This window comes from Primulina tabacum, chromosome 18, assembly GCF_025594145.1.
Source record: "Primulina tabacum isolate GXHZ01 chromosome 18, ASM2559414v2, whole genome shotgun sequence".
NCBI lineage: Eukaryota > Viridiplantae > Streptophyta > Magnoliopsida > Lamiales > Gesneriaceae > Primulina > Primulina tabacum.
Window position 1 is genome coordinate 28,463,065 of NC_134567.1, and position 21,861 is coordinate 28,484,925.

Sequence of the window (21,861 nt, forward strand, 5' to 3'; positions counted from 1 at the left end):
TTTTAAATTTTAATATTTCATGTTTTAACCCAAGCTTTATTAGAAGTATAAAAAATATTCGTGGATTAATTTTATAAACATATAACAAATATTGGGATGTACGAAATTTTCATTTACCAATATTTTATTAAATTTTGGGATAAAAAATATAAAATGATTTTTTTTTAAAATTTTATCTCAATTTTTTTACTGAATATATAAAATTTTTAGAACATAAAATTATTAATTTAAACTATACTCATTGACATATAAACGTACTGAATTTTAAAATTAACATATATATAATTTTAAACTTTATATTCCAAAAATATTTATATACATATTAACTGCAAATTCAATTGAAAATATTTATTTTAAAATAACTTTGACATGTCAGTATGAAACAAAACTTTTTTTTACATTTTTATATTTCATAATATTTTTAGTTAATTTTATTGGTGCGAGTTTATTAGTAATTTTTATAATTTTCTTTATTATTTTTTATTTTTATCCAATTTATCTCTAATTTATCAAAAATTCAAATAATTTAAATAAATATTATTTATTATTTAATATTTAATATCACACACATCACGCATAATACTAATATTTAATAAAAATTGGGAGGTGAATAATACTTTTCTTATAAAATTATTAAATAAGCCGTGCTAGTCGACGTGAAAAATAAAAACACTTTCGTTTCTAAAATAAATTAGTGGGTGTATTCAATTCAGAGTTTTGATGACTTTTAATAACTTTTTCAAATGATAGACTTTTATGGATTTGATAGATTTTTATTGACTTTTACCGAATCTCACATATTATAAACAGATTTATGTGGATTTATGTAGATTTTTTTTCAAGATTTTTATAAATTTTTGTGGACTTTTTTTAATAGAATTTTATAAATTTTGTACTTAATTATAACATATTATTATTTTTTAATTTCTTTGAACCAATAATTAATTGACATATATAACATATTCAGTTTGAAATTATTTTCAATATTTATATTAATAAATAAATTTACTTATTTAAAAGTTAAATAATTTAATCTTTACATGTGTATATATGTGGGTTTGTATGCATGTTTGTAAATTTTTTAAAATGCATCAATTGATTAACATGTAACCTTGCTTATAAATTTATAATATACATGTGAAAAGAATATTATTTATTATTGTGTGAATATAATTTTGTATAAAAATATCATAGCTTACATATTATTTGAAAATGTTAAAATGAATTTAAAAAATCATGGTTGTTACGAGACTATTCAATTATTAAGAATTAAGCAACATTTTTTTGGATCATCTTTTATTATTATTGAATATTACATTAATTTGCATAAATCATAAATTAAAAATCACAAAATCAATTTTAGAATTCAGAGTTTCATGTGATATTAAAATAAAAATTTATTAAATGAAAAATTTAAAAAGGAAAAATGAAAATATATATAAATACACTTCGAAAATTTGAGAAAGTGATATAAATAGATGAGAGGAGTAAAGATAAGAAGAGATGTGATGTGAAGCGACATAAAGAAAAATAAATAGCTTGGGTATGAGTTAGAAGTTTTAAAAATCCATCCAAATCTTTGGGTTGAACCAAATACAATTTTTTATATTTTATAGTTGTACCTTATGCTTTAATGTTTATATGTTAATTAATTTTATGAAGTTATTAAAAATCTATGAAAAATTTGAATACCTATATACTTTTATAGAGTTTTTAAAAGTCAATGTTAATATCAATTTATTTTTTAAAATTTTATAAAAACTTATTTTGAATAGATCTATGCTTCTATAAAGTGATAAAAATCTTAATTTAATAAATTTAAGCTTTTAAAATCTACAAAATAATTAAAAGTCAATAATTCTATACAATACACGCCCTTGGAAGAGAAAAACTCTGAAAAAATTGAAAATATGGCCGGAACGGCGGGGACCCAAGCGAAAATGGTTGGCGTCGGCGGCGCTTCGAGTAGTGACTTAGATAAGTCGAAAGTGAACGCTTACCGCATTTCCGTGGTGATGGATCGTTTATTACGGCACGTCCGCGGCACCATTAAAAACGACGCAGAGTTCTTAAATCTCTGCCTTTCCCTGTCCAGGTAATCCTCCAGCCCACACGTACGATTCTTACTTGAAAGATGTTTTTTTTTCAGATTTAATAATTTTTTGTGGTATATTGCTGTATGACGAATAATTCGTGTCATAATAGTATTGCGAGGGATGAAGTGGGATTTTGATATAGGAGAGGATACCTAGTAAAATGAAAACAGTATTAGAGTCAAAGTTGTATTCTTTAGATCATTACCCACGGAAATTGTTCTTGGGGGACAACTCAGAAATTAGTAGCGTTTGATATATATGTGATTCTAAATACTAATTTTTTACCAGCACACTTTGTAGAAGCAGAATCAAAATAACATCGGCTTCTGGATTTCAATTTAAAATAAGCAGAAGCTAACACAAAAAACTGAATTTTTTTTTCCAAAAAACCAAGAATTAACTTTTTTTAAGTGATTGCAAACACTTCATTAGTCTACAAGCTCAAGAATAGAGCTTGAAGCCCAAAAGATTAGTCTCTTAGATTGGAGAATCCTTTAACCTTATTGACCACTCAATGTTTTGATGTGATACCAATGTGAGAGTGAGACATGCAACATTGTCCAACACTTATGAAGTTGACGCCCATGGTGATCTGCTGTGAGTGGTTTTAATCCATTGACCATCAAAATTGGTTGGGACTACCAAAAACAATAAATCAAATTGTAATAAACTGGAGTTGGAGTTGAAATCGTTCCAACAGATATCGGAAAACATGTACTATGATTATTAATTATCAAATTTAAATATGTAATCTAAACAAACAAAATTAAACTCGTGAGGGGAATTATTAAACTAATAAAACTAAACTAATGAAATCTGACACAATACGGTGTTATTTTGCTTTTCGTGCTTCTCCTTCATTTTCCAGTATTCGACGTAGTATCTTAATTCAATCTTTAAGCTAAACATGGACCACATTACCGTTATTGACCCAGTGTTATCCATTCCCAAGAATCTCCTTTCAGATCAACAAATCTCAACCAAAGAATCAATGTTAGGCCAGATTTCAAGAAGAACACAAAACCCAAAAGAATTGCCGATTAGGTTGTAGAGTTCCTTTAACTTTATAAGCACGCTACATTTTGTTGTGCAATCACCGAGGGACGCATAGCAGTCATAGAGAGTTGAAGTTTAATTTGATTTTCTGCATGTGTTATCCTGACACATGAGCGACTCCAAAGACCCATGTGTTGAAATATGGTGGGGGAGTGCATGGGGTTCAAATTGAGTAGTTTCTGTCATAATATTATGTTAAAAAACTACTCATGTTAAAAGTTTGAGCCAAGAAAGTGGTTGCAGATGTTCAACATGTCAGTGTCAACTACATTTGCCATGGAATTTTATCTGTGGCAGAGTGTTATAAAGGAGATAACACTTACTAGGTACCAAATTCTACTAGTAGTTTTACTGAGTTTTTTTTGTTCGTTGGAAACTGCAGAGGTATCGATTTTGCTGTTGTACACTACGAGGTTCCAAGCAGAGTGCAAGAGTTTCCTTCTCTGTTAAAGCAGGTGACTTTGGATAGAAATGTTGTTTCTCAGGGACCTGCCAAAGGAGTTGATTTGTACTGGTGGAATAATTTAGTCAATAAAATAATTTTTTGGTCACAATCCATTAATTATATTTAAATGCCCTCAAATCAACATCATAATTTGTAGGAAGACGGAGACGAATAGTTTGTTTCAGATTCTAGCTGTTAATTTCAAGTATAAATTATAATCAAATCTGTACATGTTTTTTGGACATTTACGTTGCACTGCTGGATTCTAATACAGTTCCATAAAACTTGCAAACTCAGTTATAAGTTTACATTTTTTTCGTCAAAGCATTATGTAAAATTCGAGTTCTGCATTGCATTTTCTCTAAATCCCGAGTAAATTAGACAGTTGTGGCTTTATTTTATTAGGTTCATTAGTCTGAACGACTCTTATCTTCCTGTTACTTACATTATTTATATGTACAAGTGCATGATGTCTCTAACACCGGTTCTGTCTTACACTTTTGTGAAATCATGCTTTGCTGGTTTTTGCCTTTTGGTGCCATTCATTATATTTCCTTCATATGATGATATAAGGATTTATCATTTTTCTTCGATGATCATCTATTAAGGTGTGCCGATTTAAGAAAGATGCCCTCCTGCAATCAGCTATAATGGTTTTGATGATTTCTGTTAAGGTTAGTTACCAGGCGATATTTGGTATGATCGTACAGCGTCATGCTTCATTTTTATCAATGTTTGAACTTTGAAGCAATTTTTTTATGGACTCCAATACTCCATGCATTTGAAAAGTGCAAGTTGTTGTGTATATGTGCATTAAATGGACTGATTAAGATTTGTTTGCAATGTAAATTCCTCAATAAAATTAATATTTTAAGTTCGATTAAATCTCAAGTGCACGAGTCAAGTTATAATATAGTGTACAAAGTATGAGTGTCGTTCCCACAAAGATTGATTAGACAAATTTAATTTAAGCTAAATCGAATTTCAATTTTTAAGCTATGCTTTTGACGGGATTGCCTAATTTATCAATATACTCTCTTGAGAAATGTTAATAAAACTAACAAAATGCAGTAACCAATTGTCCTTGTATTATTTAACAATTGCAATTGCATTAACGAACCGTTGAATCCTCTAGCTTTCGAGTTCGGCCTATGACTATCAATGTGTATCCAACTTCATGTGCCTATGCGAGTTGTAGATCCAATAATTATATCATCATATCATGTTATAAAATTCCCTCTCGGTCCCAATTATAACATATAAAATCACTTCAAAGTCGATCATGCTCCAAAGATGCAATCAAAACAATAACATAATCAAGAATGCTTAAAAACCAAAATTCAATCTTAAAAAAGAATTCAAAACATAATTGTTTTGAGGGTACGATCCCTTAAATCCTAACTAAAGTAAGATGGAAGGAGAAAAACGCTGTTAAGTTCTTGTTCTTTCATTGTTTCCTTGCTCTCGTGCAGCTGCGTCTTCCTCTTCGCTGCTCTCCCCTATGAATCTGGTGTAAATCTGATGTCTAGTGAATCCCTTTCTTGTATTAGGCTGCTCTAAGATATGGATGTGGCCTATAATCCAGAAAAACGGAAACAAATTGAGCAAATTCTTCTTTCTTTATCGCGTCGCACTAGGGCGGTAGATTTTAACTGCCCTAGCGCAGCCTGCGCGCAATTAATTTTTCTTTTGTACGTCGAGTGCGTTGTGCAAATCTGTTTTTTTTTCTTCATTAGCGCGCTGGGGCGGGCTAAACCACCCGCCCTAGCGTGGGCTGCTTGCAATCTAGTCAGTAATTCCCTTCTTTTTGATCAGGTTAACCTACAAACAAATCAACTGGAATACGTGAGGAGCAACAATACGCATAAATTATGAATAAAACAGACGAAATGCAGACTCGATACCCTAAACTCATGCAATAATGGACTAAAAACAACATTGTGAACATGAAAAAACGACCCTTATTGTGGACCACTCCATGCGCTGCCAAACGACATCCTTCATGGTGCTATCTTGGTAGAAAAGATTTGTTTTACTTGTGTGGTGGCTAGATTTAATGCATGACAAGGGTTGAAAACTTGCAACTTTGGTCGTGCTTGTTGCAGTGGTTCCCTTCAATTGGCAAGTTTAATTTAGTTGAAAAAAGTCAAATTTGGTGGCCTTTGTCTTATAGCTAGTTGGCGATTCCAGCCATCATAATTTGTAAGGCAGAGGAAATGAATTTTTCATGCCCGAGTGCTTAAAAAGCCTTTTTGTGGAGTGATTATTAGCCCGCTGAAGTACACTGGCATTCTGAATTATGAAAGCACGTGCCACAAAAATCAGCTTTTACTACTTTTCACATTGTATTTTTGTAGTAAGATATTTCATTTTTCCATTTTGAATCTTACTTTGACATGGAGGAGTCTCGGACAAATATCCCCTAGAAGACAACCTTATTCCTTAATTTTGCATTTCTGAGGCTGTTCATTATTTGGCTGGCAGAATGCTTGTGAATGTGGGTGGTTTTCAAATAAAGATTCAGACGAACTAATAAACTTGGGGAAGGAGGTTGATTAACAATTGAGTATTGTTTTATACACATCAATTTTTTTCCCAGTTGGTTGGATTCACAATTATTGAAATTTATTTCTTTTTGTGTAGATGGCAAGTAATTTTTGTGGCTCATCAAATTTCGACACAAAGGCTACCTGCTCTCTTTCTGTTACCTCCACAATTATGTCAAGGTAAAATATTCATGTGTAATTTTTTAAGAAGTGATACTGTGGTTCCAACTTGTAAAAAACAATTGCATGCCTTTTGTTAAATTTCACACTTAACTGGAATTTAGATGTGGTATCTGTGTATACGCGCGCACACATTATTTGCTTCTCCAAGATTTACGGTGATAAATAAAAGTGATAGCTGGTATGCAAGCAATGCATCTTAACACATTCTTTTACCGAGCGATTGATGATAAGATTACATAAGCATTTTTTCCTGCTGGAGTGGGATGGTTCAAATTCTTTGCCTTCTTATGTCCTCCGTAGCTCCATTGTGCTATGTTAACATGCTAGTAATCCTTTGGTTCAACTATCAATTAATCTCTGCAGTTTAACTCGACATTTTTTAATATAATTACTGCAACTCAGTTGGCAAGGTGATCGTGGTATCAAGTCTTGTTACCATGTCCAGTTACAAGAGAGAATATGTCCACCACAGTTTTATGTGAAATTTTATTTGCACCAAACCATCTGATTCTTGGTGTTCGTGATATTTATATCTTGTATGTATTTAACCTCTAATATTTCTGAACAAAATGTGGGCTTTCTATTTTCTTTCTTTTATTTTTGTAATCTACCTTTTATGTGTCTTGCCAAGTTTTTTTGCCATTCAACCTGCAACTTAAAGAATTATTGGGTGTACGTGCTTCCGCAGGTTCTATCCGAGAATGAGGATGGGCCATAAATTAGTTTTCCTTGAAGTCAAGGTGGCTATTTCGCCTTCCTTCCGCATGCATTGATCTCGTATCATTTTAACTGCTGATGGCATTGGTGCATTTTGTGTTTGCATTGTAGCCTGGATTCGATGCTTATGTGAGTGGCTTCCAGATTTCAAAAACTTTAATGCCTTCTCCGGGTCAAAAAATAGTAAGCATGCAAGTCTCGCAAGTGCAATATTTTATATTCAGGAACAATTCTGTGATTGTGCATTACTAGACATTGTATTGTTTCTGTAATTTTACTGAATCACGTTACCTGATGTTTCCTTTAAATTAGCTTGACGACTTAGTATGATCCATGAGAAGGCAAAACAATTGTTAAAACACGTGAGTTGATTTTCAAATATAAGTTGTGCAAATGGTTTCTCTAGCTATGGTTGATGACTAGTTCAAACAGAGTTTTTCAGTTGCCTTCACGTTTTTCAAGGCAATTATGATGAAATTGTACTGATATTTGGTAATGTTTGCATGCGACCAATTGAATAAAGGAGAAAGGAAAATACTGAAATAATTATAATCTTGTACACATTGTTCCTCGACCATAGTAGTGCTTATCTTGTAACCTTTGATCTGGGTTGACAGATGCAAGATCTTATAGTTTATGCTACTTTTGGTTCAAGGATTTTGTGGTGTAAAGTGGAAAGGAAAAGCAAAGTCAATTTATGCTATTTTTAATTTATTTTAATAAAATGGAAAGAAATGAATGAGAGTAAATTAGCAAAGATGTACTTGAAAACATATTCGAACATCCTTCTTGTTTTCTCTTATAACCAAAGTAAATCCTTTCCTTTTGTCCAATGAAATTTAGGATCCAATGTAACCGTATTGAATTCTTCCTTTTGTCCATATTGTGATTCAGATGCTTCTGAGCATGGGCAAAATAAAGCTGAATTCTTAACCATGCGGTCCTTAACAACATGTTTTAGTTTAGCGGATGCTACAAATTTGGAGGGGGTTGTAGAAATGGATCACTACAAAAGTGATTCTTTTTCCCTTCAACCTTAACTACTGCATATGTAGTTCATTTTTGTCTGAACACATTCTTAGGGGTGGATTGATTAAATCTCTTATGATGGGAAGTTTCACGAGGCACGAATAGCTGGTGACTTACGACTTTACTTTATACTGGGAGTCTGGGACAATACAACATTTTTTTTCCTTTCGACCCTGGATTTTTGGAATGATGATGTGGTCGGAAAGTAAAGTGACTGAAAGTAAGGATTTCCTCCAATGAACGACCAAGAATGAAGAGGATAAAATACCTAATGGCCTCTTTCTATGACTGTGAATTTATTGGACACAAATAGTCTTATTCCTTTCTTGCACCTATTACAGAAAGCTCTTTCCGTGTCTTCTTTTTTAGAACTTTTAATTGTTTAACTATTTTGCTTGTGTGCATCAATATTGCAGTCTCTTTTCCTTGCTTGCAGCTAGGATTGATAAAATAATTTCTGAGTCTTCATTTGTTTTTCTTTAACTTTTAGTTGTTTAACCCTTTATTAGTGTGCATCGATATTGCGATCCTTTGCTTAAATAATCTATACGATCATGCTATTGCTTCCATCTTGGGGTTTTCTTAAAAAAGGCGTCATCTTGGTTTTGGTGACATATAAACAGTACCTTTTGCAATTCCGAATTCACAAGAATAATAGATGTTATATTTGAGTTATTTTATCTTTTGATATAAGGATCTTATAAGCATTTTAGCGGGATAGTGCTTAATCTGCATATTTCATGTATAAGACCTCTAAATAAGGATGCTAATTTGGGGTAGGTTGGGGGTGGCATTGGTCCGTAAACATATTTATCTGAACAGAGCTGCAACCCCTCCTCATCTTGCTTCCATAGTTTGAAGACCCATCCTGTGGACAGAGAGTACCAGTTAACAAGTGTAGAGCACAACTCGTTGAAGCGAGATGTTTCCTTTTAATGCATTATATTATATTTTAATTTCATGAAAAAAGCTACATATTATCATAAATTACAACTATAACAACAACACATAAGCCTTTATCCCACTAAGTGGGTTCGGCTGAAATATACCATAAATTGCTTGATGATAATTAATTTCATCAACAGAGGTTATTTGTTGCACAAGCAGATGATATAACGAAGTCTTCCTGCCTCACTACCCCCTCCAAAGTCAAGTAATCTATTCTTTTGCTACTTCATTAATATTTTCATTTTGAGCATAATTAAATTTTTTTCTTTCTTGCAAACGAAAGAATTGAACATTTTCTATATTTACTTCTGCAGCTTTCTCGTGAATGGGAAGGGAGTGGAGAAGAGGACTACTACTTCCATGGTTGGTTTAGACTAATTTTAGGACACCTTTATCTTTAAGCTAATTGTATTGTGAAATACTTGTATTCCTTCTCTCAAGCAGGACACAGGACCTCAAATCCCAACAGATGTGACACATATGCTGAAATACGGGTCGAATCTTCTTCAGGCTGTGGGTGAATTTTGTGGTATAAGCCTCAGGTTTTCATAACTGAAAATTTTGTTTTGCAGTTTAATATGTAAAGGCGTTTACTCTCAAAGTTGATATTTGTGAAGGGAATTATACTATAGCAATTGCTTTCATGAGCGAGATGCCAAACCTTGATAGTAGTGCCCTTCAAGATTATGAGCAGCATGCTCTCACAGCTGTGGATTCAGGTGCCATTAGTAAAATTTCTAGAACTTATTTATTGTTGTCAAGTAGGCCTTTGCTTTACTACTTTTTTAGTCGAAACAACATTCATTTTAGAATAACATGGCACGGTAAGGTCTATTCGCTAGTGGAATGCATGTGCTCTTTAACTGCTCACGTTAGTTTGCTTGATTTTATTGTGTAGATTCTGAAATAATTGAAGGGCCCTCAAGGATATCGCTAAACTGTCCTATTAGGTAAACCTTGATTTTGCGTTGTTCAACTCGATTATGTTCTTCAGCATTCATTTATTCAATATTCGCATGGAACTTAATAGTTTTACTGGGCACCTCGTTCTTTCATTAGTATTTATTTATCGTGACAAAGCAAAAGATACATTGTGATATCTGGTCACAACACCACCAATCATTGAAAACATTATGAGATGTATAATCTACATTTTAATATGTGATGCTCATCGGTTCTGGAATTTGGATTTTGACTTCAATTCCGAAAACTACCTTTATCTTTCTCGTTTTCACATTTTCCTTCATGTTTTAGCCGGGATTTTTACCAAGCCCATTCGAGTAGCAGCGCCTTTTTTAATGCTGATTTCGTGCATCCTTTTTAATCTTGAACAGCTTCAAGCGAATTAAAACTCCTGTCAAAGGATATTCATGCAAACATATTCAGGTAATTTTAAGTATCGGATAGTTAGTTGAAAGAAGTTGTATCTACCGTCAAATGTGATTACAAATTTAGTTGAAAGAAGTTGCACTTACTGACAAATGTGATTATGACTGCTTTTTTATTTTTCAAGTTGTGTGATAGTTTAATATACAAGTATAATTTCTCTATTCTAATCACATTGTTACCTCATGGATACCGAATTTGTCTTTCTATCACGTCATCTGACCACTACAGTATTGGTCTAGCTTCTAGTTTGACCACTATATTTTATTTGATATGCTGTACCATTTACGACTTCTGATTTGTTAGTTTTTTGTGATGTTTGTTATAATTGATTTATAACTTGTAAAACCTGTATGTGACTAATGGTTGTTTGATGTTTTTGTGTATTTGATTTGTAACTTTTAAAATATGAATGGTCATTTGACGCATTGATAAAACTAGATTAATCACATGGGGAGGTGAAACCACATTCTTGTTGAGCAAAGAAAATTTAAATTATCGCAATGTCCACTCTCATATTTCTGTTGGATTTCATAGCCTTGCTTCTCATTTTTTTAACGGTCTTAGCAAATTTGAAGTCTCGTGTTTTTGTTTTGAGCCAGTGTTTTGATTTTGGCAACTACGTGGACATAAATTCAAGAGTACCATCCTGGCGCTGCCCTCATTGTAATCAGCATGTCTGCTTCACTGATATACGCATTGACCGAAAGATGGTCAAGGCAAGTATATTATCTGCATTTTTTTATTGTATTCTTGAATTATTTTATTCTTAGGTTATGTTTGGAGCCTTTTCAGATCTTGGAAGAGGTTGGAGCAAATGATACCGAGGTAATTTTTGCCTCAGATGGATCTTGGAACGTTGCGATGGGAACTGATGACTCTATACAGAAATCAGTGGATAAGATCTCCAACAATACACAGGACGAGCCTCCACAATCTGAATCTGTTCAGTTGTCGAAAGCTCCTGTAGATGTTCTTGATCTGACTGCCATCGATAATGCAATAAGTTCTTTTTCCGATGATGAAATTCAAGACAGGACAATCGCCGCAACTTATCAATGTCAAACAGAGACTCCAACTGAGGCATTCGACCCTCAGATGACCAAAACAAATGATGCTGACCAAAGTGATGCTTGTCTGGATGATTTCTGGTCTGGATTTGTCATGCCAAACTTTGGACAGGTGTCATCACTATCAAACACCACGTCAAACAATATTGCGCAGAGTCCTGTTTTGACCCATGCAATTGGTCCTAATTCTCCAAATCAAGAACTCGAGGCTGTCCTTGGTGATGCACTTGTTACAGCCACTATGCCACAATGTGAAACTTCTGTATCGACTACTCTGCCATTTCAGCAGCACCAACTTGGAAATTCAGCTGTCACTAACGATTATGGAAGGTTCCCGTCTCTACCCTGGAATGTTACCAGTACACCTACGGGGGTTCAGGCCCTTCTTGCGCGCACCTCAGATTCCGTTCTTCAAAAACGGCCAAGAAATTGTGGGAGCATATTTACCCAGAATAGTGCATTAGCAGCTTCTCAAGCCTCGCCATGGGCCCAAATGATTCCCAACGCAACTCATATGAATCCATTTTCCGCCTCACAGAGGTCTTCATCTCCATTGCATCAGTACATGGGTATGCAGGTAAATAGGTGCCCTTTCCCTGATTTAGTGGTATTTTGCAATGTATTTCCTTGTGGATTTTCCTGATAGTTCAGATTGTTTTTATTACTAAAAAATCTATGTGAGATTTTTCAACTCAAAATGGGATCTGTGTTTATTATGCTTCTAACACAGCATGAAGTCTCAAACAACCAAAATTGCACTTATCTAAAACATCTATTTACCCTTCTCAAATTCTTCTTTGGAATTGTGGTCAGCGAAATCAGTCATTTCCTTCCGTTCGATCATCTCAATCAAGTGTTCCAGATCAAGGACGAAATTCTTTCAGTGCTTTAAATGAACGTCGTAGTTCAACTCCACCTCACCTTGTTGGTCCGAGGATGCCATCTGCTCAGTCACCTGCGAACTTCTCTCGACCTCAAAGCCAAGTTGGAGTTTCACGGGACCGAACCAATTTCCCAGTAGGGGCAGTCACTAGTCAACAAGCTGGTAAGTCGTTATCTGTGCACACAAGTGGACAGATGACTAGGCCAGTTGAGGCATCTAAAATAACACCCTCATATACGATTCCCAATAATCACAGAATGCCATCGACTAGAGACCAGGTAAGTAATCTAGAAATTACATCTTCTCAAGGTCAGACAACTACAGCCAATGATTCAATTGAGCAGAATTGGCGCCCAGCAGCCCGTATGCGTGGAGCTTTATCGGGTCAGGCTTATTCCGATGCTTTGAACCAGTACATTATTCAACCTAACCAGCAAGCTCAGGCAGCGAGACCGTCACTCCCAACTAATGTCCCAGCACATTTGCAATCCTTGATGGCCGATACAACTGCTCTGCCGCGGCCTCCAGAACCAAGCCATCTTTCTGGATCCTCGGTTACCGGGCCTGAGCTTTCAAGCCAATTACCAGACATATCATCTGGGACAAAGTGATTTGCAAGATTGAAGGGGAAGTAAGTATTTGGGTGGCTTGCATGTAGAGAGGCCAGTTTTGCTCCTTTTGGCCTTTCTGCGCATAAATTATTCTGAATTTGTTTTTGTTTTTGTTTTTTTGTTTTGTTTTTATTTTCACGCCGCCCGTGCTCTTGTTAGGAAACACGTTTCCATGTCTTGTAGGAAGGGTCACACCTCTAAGCCACTAAAATTTATTTATAAAAAGAGTAGGTTTTCTATGCAATAGATTCATGAGCCGGGTTGGTCATAAAAACTAGTACTCATTCAAAACATAATCAACAAAAAAATGATATTTTTGCTGTGAATTTTTTTTATCCAAAATAATATTTTTCATGGTTCAAATATCTTTCATTAAAAATATTTTATCATAACATAACTAAAGAAATTATATTTTTGTAATAAAAAATAATATTTTGAACGCAAAAGTGATATTTTTCATGGATTGGGTCGGTTGAAGATCCGTCCGTTTCACGAAGTTAGTCCGTGAGATGAGATTTTGTGTTCTAAAAATACTTCATCTATTCTAAAATGTGTATGCTCGTATATTTTTTCCTCATGGATTAAGAATATTATTGGAAATAAAAAGTTTAAAAAATTCTTATTTTGTCTTGATGTAATTCATTCAAGAAATGATTGCATATTCTTCGAATATTTAGTTATCATAAATATATTAGTAAAAAAAATAAGAAGCCATCCAACTAAAAGTAGAAATTTTATTATATATCTATGACAATAGAAAATGAAAATGCAGTTCATATATTTGAAACGAATGAAATATAAATAGTAACACTATATATCCAAATATAATACAAGTAGTACTCAAAATTACGTCAATACTTTATTATTCTGAAATCTATTTTTTCATATTTTTTTTGTTTTCTATATTGTTAATTTGTTTTTCTTGTTCTTCCTTCTTTTTTAATTTTTTTTTTAAAAATATATGTAAGAGTTCACAAGCTATTAAATATGTTAAAATTAATTTATGAGGAAAAGTTTGAAAAAACAATACTTTACCCATTCGCCCGCGAAAATTAGAAACAATTTCATCTTCTTCGCCAACGAAAATGCTAAAATCCTCCATTTTCGTTTCGGATCAACATATTTGCAACGCTGATATCATCCCTCCTTTCGAGGTTCCTATATCTGATCGTTATTGTAATTTTTGGCGCAAAAGGATTGATTTCCGGGATTTTTATTTTTTTTGGTTTGCTTTCAGGTTCGAGCAAGAATTGAAGTCGCGGTCCTTAATTTCCTGAGGAATCTGAATTCAAATAATCCATCGATATCTGATTTGCCTCTGGTTCTATCTTACTTTTGGATCTTCTTGTTTGTGGCTTGTAAAATTAATGATTGTTCATTTCCTAAGTTTTGGTTTTTGAACTGGTGGAAGAGTGACATTGTTCGGCTATCGAGGTCGTCGACGTACTCTTCCTCGATAGGATAACATTTATAGTTGGTCTCGGATACTTCCGAATCTTCCATTGCCAATAACACGACCTACACGTTGGGGTGTTAATAGCAAATGTTCCTGTCATACTTTTTTTGTTTTTATGTTTAAGATTTTATGGTTCGTTTTTGACAGATAGACAGATCGTTGAGCAATCGTAGAGCCAGTCGAGCATTACTAACTGAATCCACGGCGATTTTTCTTTCGCGTTCATTCTGCACGCGGTCTTTGATGAATGAGAACAGTGCTAAATCATTTATTAGAGGTATCCATTTTTCTCAATTTTGGGTCTTATTTGTTTCGTGTTAGTTTAACATTATTTTGGGTCTTTGAAGTGTGGAAGGCGATGGAGATGTGCCATCAGATTCTGGTCCAAGAAAAGAAAGTGACTCAAAGGGAGTTATTTTATAAATTACTCTCCGATTCACCAGAGTATTTTACTTCTCAATTGCAGGTCAATCGGTCTATCCAAGGTCCAAACTTTGTATTTCTTCTTTATATAATTTTTGGAGCTGCATTGGTTCTATAATCATTTCTCAACTGGGATAGTAGTAAAACTTGTAGAATAGATGTGGTGCAACTTTCATGGCAACACCTCGTCTTTGCTTTACCTAAAGTATAATTTGACAGATCAAACTTGATTTTGTTTTAATTATAGTCGTTTATCTGCCTGTAGAGCTTCTAAGTTGTGGCGTTCTTCTTTCTTTGATAAGCAAATAGATGTGGTGGCATTACTTAGATGTAGCCGTTACAGCCTTGGCGTTATGGCATCCAGTAGAGGAGTGGTTGCTGGCCGCCTTTTACTTCAGGCATTAATCTATAACTCCCTGACCTTCCACAGAAATTTATAATTTTTATTATTCAAGTGGATCAATGACGTGATTGTGTTAATTTTACCACTAATTTTCACTGATCTACTTTGGGTCGATCGAACTTATTATATAGTGTTCTTTTCATGTGCTAAGATTTCATACTCTGGGTTAAAATTATTTTTTAGTTCTTTTTCCACACAATCATTTGCTAATATTTCATAATGGTGTGAAATGTACTATCCACTTTCCTCTCTTAGGGTTTATTATTATACTACAATTGGTATAACTTGAAGTAGATTAAAACAACTTGATGTCATTCTACTTTTTTCTGCAAGTGATGCATTCTGTGTCTTACGACTGTTTTTTCAATTGTTGAGAAGGAGCCAAACCAAAACATTATTGATTGTTCAGTTTGTGGATCTTCTGGTTATGCCATCTCTGGAGACCTAATTTTTCTCGAGAATTTGATCATGAAGAGTGATGCTAGATACATCATTGTGGTTGAGAAGGTATTTGTTTCCTCGTTTAATTTTGACTTATTGACTAAAGAAAAAACCCTTGTTTCTGCTTTTATGACAAATGAATGAAGCATCAGTATTTTCCAGCATGCCATATTCCAGAGGCTGGCTGAGGACCGGGTATTCAACCAAATTCCATGTATTCTCATTACGGCCAAAGGATATCCAGATATTGCCACAAGGCATGTCCCTTTCTTCATTAAACTTAATGTTCGGCAGTTTACCATAGGTTTTTTTTCATGCTGGGAACTTATAACTTGTAAAATTTCATGCAGGCTGCTCCTTCATCGAATGAGTCGAGAGTTTTCAGAACTACCCATTCTAGGCCTGTTTGACTGGTATGAATAATCTTCATCAATCTCTACATACTTGTAAAATGACCTGATGCTGGTCATGCATGCTTCTCAACTTAGGCTTGAGTTTTCCAGAATTCTATCTTATAATCGTTCAAATAGACACATACACACACACGTGTGTTATCACTTAATACATATTAATGGAGTATTAAAATTATTTAAAAATGAAGTATTAAAATCATTTGACAACTAATCAAATTTGTTTTCCCTGTCGCAATATAAAGCATTAACTCAAGTTTGAACCATGTTATTTCTCAATATCATATCATGATGAACTAAACAATCCTCGTTGAGCCCAAAAATATTTAGTTCCTCCATGTATTTGCCGCCCTAATTTCTGTTGATAATTCAGAGTTATTTACAAGTCCTTGACCTTTTAATGTTTAAATACGAAGGAATCCAGCAGGATTGGCCATACTATGCACCTTCAAGCATGGAAGCATAGGAATGGGATTAGAAGCATACAGATATGGTCCTTACTTCTATCCTGTGACAACCCTTCATGTCTGAAGCCATGTCAATACTAAAATGACTTGATCTCTGTATTTAGCTTGCAATATCAAGTGGCTGGGATTGCGTAAGAATGATATCGAACAACTCATACCTGACGAATCACTGATCCAACTAAAGACACGTGATCATCAAATAGCAAAAAGCTTGGCAAATTCAGAAATTTTGCTGGTAAATTTACAATATCATTAAACGAGAACATCTTCATGTAATTGTCTTTCGATATATCACTCTCATTACAGTCTTACTCGTACTGATGTTATGCGCAATGTTAAAACAATCCTGACCATCATGCTTTATATTCTTTTTTTCTTCGGCCTTGTTTATCAATTGTGTACTTGTTTTTACAGGATAAATACAAAGAAGAGCTAGCCATGATGGTTCAGAGTGGCCATAAAGCAGAAATTGAAGCTCTTTATGTTCATGGCTTTGATTTCTTATCAAAATACCTGGCCAAGAAAATCGTGCAAGCCAGTTACATATAATTTACATTGTTGAATTGATATATTCCGAAGTGTACAATATTTTTTTTTGGTAGATTGAGTAATTGTGAAATCTATATATTCGGAAGCTTATAGTTGTACCACTGAGGCAATTGTTGCTTACATATATCCAAGAAAATGTAGTGCCTGACAAATTACAAAATATCTTTTAGAATTCAATTAAATTTCTTTTTTTTATTATTCAATTCTATGTTAACTTTGAAAAAGAAAAATATCATCCTATTTTTCAATCCAAAGTGTACATGAGCAAATCACAATTTCAATATTTGCAAGGGCAGCTTGTGATGATGGACGAACTTGCAACATGAACTCTGTTATAAATTGCAGGATAACCGCCTAAAATTATTAATTGATTATGATATTCTACTTATATTATTAATTTTTTTTTAAAAAAAATCGATTAATATAATACCAATCATTCATGACATGCATAAATCATATTTGATAGCAAAATATAATTGACAAAAATTTGTGTGAGACGGTCTCACGGGTCGTATTTTGTGAGACATATATCTTATTTGGGTCATCCATGAAAAATTACTACTTTTATTGTGAATATCGGTAGAGTTGATCAGTCTCATAAAGATTCGTGACATCATCTCACAAGAGACCTACTAAATATAATTTTATGCTATAAAATTTAATTGAAGAACTTTTTTCCATTGAATTTTATTTAGTTGTATTTTATTTTCGCAAATAAAGATTTTGTCTTTAAAATCCAAAAATAGTTGCAACGACATACTTTTGTCACCCAGTAATACATATATTCAATATATATCCACAAATCCCGAGATTGAAAAGGTGAGTGGCAAAAGCAATTCACCAGCAGTAAATATAAAGATTCTCCTTTGCAATGAAATTTGCCAACACCACCTGCCTCGTAACGCCAATTGCCACCTATATGCCTTTGCTTTGCAAATCCTCTATCAATTCCTCTGTATATATCTGTTAGTTCCCTCTTTGTCGCTTGCACTTCACCTTATTCAATAATCTCCTCCTGTTTTTGTACGCCGGATGAATCAATGCTGGGTAGTTGGCCTTGTATCGATCCTCATAACTTCAGCCAGTTCAAACCCAATGATCCTTCCAACCCATCGGTAGTATTCGACTCAATGTTCGTTTTGCTACACCCCATTTGGATTTATAGTGGAATCCTATCAGTTATTCGTCTTCTGTAATTCAGTTGTATTTTTTGTTTCAAGTTTCGTGCGCGAGAGTTTAAGAAATGGATTTTCTGAAACGATTGAATCTTTAACTGTTAAGTGGACTTGTGAGGTTGTGATTTTTGGTCCCTTTTGCAATTATGGCGTATTAGTTCCTTGATGTCGTTTTACAGGACTCGGCTTTGATCGTGTTGTTTTGAGTTGTGTTACTGCATGAACTTGTTGGTTCAACAAATGGGGTTTGCTGATTTTATGGAAGAATGCTGTAGCATATAACAGTTAAACTTTGATTGGTGAAGAATTATTGAATGGTCTGTGTATAGTTGTATGATCTTAGTTTAGTTTACTTTGTTGTGTATCTCTGTTTGCTAGTAGTTTGTGTTTTATGGAAGGATGCTGTAGCCCATAACAGTTAAACCTTTGATTGCTGAAGAATTATTGAATGGACTGTGTTTAGTTGTATGATCTTAATTTAGTTTACTTTGTTGTGTCTCTCTGTTTGCTAGTAGTTTGATCGGCATTCATTTATGTTTCTTATTGTGCTATCGAAAATTTGATTTGTGTGATACACGCATATATTCGATTTGATGAGCACGTGTCTCGCAGTCGCGTAACGGATTGTTGTCTGTTGTGTAAAGTTTGGCTTCTGTTATTTAGATACTGGATTTTTAATTATAATGGACACAATAATTGTTGGATATAAATTCTTGCTATTTTCCTGCAAACAGATAACTGTAGACATATGGTAAGTCGAGCATTGTGACCGTAAATTACCTTTATCACAGGTGAGGAAAGTCAAAGTGTTGAAAGTTTTCCAGTTTTGCTCAATATCATAATTGGTGGTTAACGAACAGAATAAGAGCGCAATGTCTAGAAGCTCATCGGCCTAAAAGAATTGCATACCAACAGATTGCCTATAAGACAACGTCATTGTTCTGTATTTTGTTCCTTGTGTAGTATTAGCAGTGTTTTCTTTCTGTTTTTCTGGGAGTAAATCCACAAAATGTCATACTTTTCTTGCCCTCTTGCCTTCACTTGGTCTTTGGAAGAATATTATTCCAACTGTGATTTGGACCAAGATTTGAAGACTGAAAATTGTGCTTGTTGATAAGTTACCTCATCACCTTGTTCATTTGTAATTACTGGCAAACTTAATTAACCACTTAAGATTCTTGAAAGATTCAACTTTCTTGGAAGATTTGGGTCACACTGTCAAGGAAAGCATTGTCTTTCGCGTCTTTTCTTGGTTGGCTTGGCTTCCTCATTTCACAGAAGTCATGCCAGGCAGCTTCTCTGACTTGATAGGTTAAGATATGCAACATTCAGATGGGTCTGATTTCAAGACTCTTAGAAAGATTGTTCTCAGCTAACTTTTCAATTCAAACTTGTTTCTTTGAGTCAGCCCAACACTTCATTTGCTACATATTCATTGTTCGATGCTCATTTATTGAAATAGGACAAACCGATGATTGCTCTAGTATGAAAAATTTGCACATATTTCTATAGCAAGTACTAATTTACCTTTTCTTGATTTAAAGATCAATTCATCCGAAAGAGAGAATCAATTTAAAACGATATCATTTAAATGACTGTCGTTTTTTTTAATAAAAAAAGCCCGTCGGTTAATGATTATGGGCTTTACTTTTCTCTGCCTCTCTTCATACATATGCATACACTCACACACTGAAACATTATACATGTTTCATGTTTCGTTTTGTTCCTTTCTTTTGCTGAGGTACTCAAGAATGTAGGTTAGTCTTCCTCCATTGTAGCAGACTCCAGGGCATGGATGTGACAAGCTATTCTATCTAAGCACACTTTTTTATATGTTTTTCTAAAAAATGTTTCCGTCACGTGTGCCCAGTATGGCTTACATTTTAGATTGCAATCCTGGAAACCAACTGCTTCACTTTTGGGTTCATTAGTTTGACGTTGTAAATATTATTATTTAATGTTTGAAGTGCGTGATATCCTAGAATTTATGATTCTCAATCTTGCCCAAAAATTTGAAATGCGAAATGAACTTTATTTGTTCTGATAGATTGTGATTTCAAATTAGTTTATCTTATGTTTAATCTTTAGGTTTATCATTTCCTGCTGAAAAATATATAGATTTTTTAGTAGTTCATGACTTGCTTTTTTTCCAAGAGCTATATCGAATTTCCTTTTAGCTTGTGCCATGTTTATAGGAAACTCGAACAATTGTTTCTCATGTACTTTGGCTGTGTTGCTCGTGTCTCCAGAAAATGACACCCGTTACTTATCACCCAACTCATGATCGCACTCTTCCACCACCTAATCAAGGTAATAAAAAATTTGACGTACCCTTTTTTCATATTTGACTGTAGATTCATGTCTTTCCTATTTTAACTTGGATGTTACATCTTCCTTATGTTCTTTCCACAGCCAATTTATCAGCATGGTAGTGTTTAGTTTTATTTCGGCATTTCTGGAGTTTGATTTTGAAAAAGTAGTTTTGAAGATTTGGAGATGTATTTTTGAAAGTTCCATCTAATAGATGTCAAAACTTAGGGTAGGTTGTGTAAATTATTTTTCAGTTTTGATCATGGATGAATATGGCTTCTTCAGCGTGTATTTTCGACTTTAATCTTTTATTTCATTTTGCAGTAATAGTTCCCGAAGCAAGAAACATACTTTTAAGACACTTTTACAAGCATGCTGAAGAAAAGGTTAGTGCAATCCATAATTTTCCATTTTCATGTCTTGTGATGAGATGGCTTTGTCAATATCATCTTTATTTTCGAGCCTTAGTTCGAACAATGTACTGAAACGTGTCTTGGTGATCCCCAATCACCAAGTAAAGCTCAACGCCTTCATGTCAAGTTGATATCAATTTTATTCTTAGTTTCGATGCAAGGATTTCTGTCCCCTTGTATTTAAGTGTCTCCAACTGCTGATATTGATAGTGAAACCATTTTAAACATGGATTTCTAATCTTGTTTTCATCAATCAACACCAGTTTGTTCTCTAATATCAATCCGTCTTTATGTGAAACTTCATTCATTCTTATGGTCATGAATTTCGCGCCAAAGTATATGCCTTAGTTTGAAGAATCTTATGCCAAAAGATTGTTTCTCTTGTGAATATGATTTTGCAGTTGAGACCCAAGAGAGCTTCTTGCGACAATCCTACCCCGGAGCGTGCATCGAAGCTTCCGAGGTCTTCTTCTGCTTCAGATACTTTTAAGCTTTCATATGAACCATGAAGTTGTTTTGTATTTGTAATGCCATCAAGATTTAGAGGTAAACTAGTGAACAAGTTTAACTGTTTTGTATTTTCCTAAACTTGGGAGATGTATGTATAAATTGATGGGTAAGGACCAGTTCTCCATGTTGAAATTTTGTTTATCTTTTTTTTTTTTTGGAACATAATTCTTTTCTATCTTGAATTACCTGAAACTGTATTTTTTATGTTCCTCATTTTTAAATGTTTTACGAAAGTAACTTTAAAACTGCAAATTTTTTAAAAAATCCTAACTATTTTTGTTTTTTGTCTTAATATTTCTCATATCAACAAACATAAAATGTCGAAGAATATTGT

General features: G+C 33.8%; 3 protein-coding genes across 9 annotated transcripts; all 3 read left to right on the forward strand.

Annotated features, from left to right (window-relative positions):
* Positions 1-1,882: 1,882 nt before the first annotated feature.
* Positions 1,883-13,296, forward strand: LOC142532768 (E4 SUMO-protein ligase PIAL2-like). 3 transcript variants are annotated; one of them, XM_075639203.1, is made up of 16 exons: positions 1,883-2,095; positions 3,535-3,607; positions 4,206-4,271; positions 6,082-6,147; positions 6,241-6,323; positions 7,015-7,066; positions 7,155-7,226; positions 9,158-9,225; positions 9,335-9,383; positions 9,465-9,549; positions 9,638-9,739; positions 9,919-9,970; positions 10,355-10,406; positions 11,009-11,125; positions 11,202-12,053; positions 12,290-13,296. In XM_075639203.1, the coding sequence occupies exons 1-16, from the start codon at positions 1,911-1,913 to the stop codon at positions 12,968-12,970; spliced, it is 2,655 nt and encodes an 884-aa protein (XP_075495318.1). In that variant the 5' UTR covers positions 1,883-1,910; the 3' UTR covers positions 12,971-13,296. The 3 variants fall into 3 exon arrangements, with proteins under 3 accessions (XP_075495318.1, XP_075495321.1, XP_075495319.1); XM_075639204.1 differs by lacking the exon at positions 1,883-2,095 and adding an exon at positions 2,872-3,406; XM_075639206.1 differs by lacking the exon at positions 3,535-3,607 and having other exon boundaries at positions 1,956-2,095.
* Positions 13,297-13,983: 687 nt separating this feature from the next.
* LOC142532999 (meiotic recombination protein SPO11-2) lies at positions 13,984-17,250 on the forward strand. Of its 5 annotated transcripts, none has more exons than XR_012816655.1 (11): positions 13,984-14,124; positions 14,208-14,291; positions 14,574-14,703; positions 14,774-14,911; positions 15,159-15,247; positions 15,631-15,759; positions 15,856-15,950; positions 16,044-16,106; positions 16,528-16,596; positions 16,675-16,805; positions 16,985-17,225. XR_012816655.1 is itself a non-coding variant. In XM_075639578.1 (11 exons), the coding sequence occupies exons 1-11, from the start codon at positions 14,056-14,058 to the stop codon at positions 17,117-17,119; spliced, it is 1,140 nt and encodes a 379-aa protein (XP_075495693.1). In that variant the 5' UTR covers positions 13,984-14,055; the 3' UTR covers positions 17,120-17,250. The 5 variants fall into 5 exon arrangements, 1 of the variants encoding a protein (XP_075495693.1); XR_012816656.1 differs by having other exon boundaries at positions 16,531-16,596; XM_075639578.1 differs by having other exon boundaries at positions 16,520-16,596; positions 16,985-17,250.
* A 665-nt stretch (positions 17,251-17,915) lies between these two features.
* Positions 17,916-21,694, forward strand: LOC142533903 (DET1- and DDB1-associated protein 1-like). Its single transcript, XM_075640831.1, has 4 exons — positions 17,916-18,234; positions 20,544-20,604; positions 20,929-20,990; positions 21,419-21,694. Exons 1-4 carry the CDS (start codon positions 18,160-18,162, stop codon positions 21,524-21,526), a joined length of 306 nt encoding a protein of 101 aa, XP_075496946.1. The 5' UTR covers positions 17,916-18,159; the 3' UTR covers positions 21,527-21,694.
* Positions 21,695-21,861: the final 167 nt, after the last annotated feature.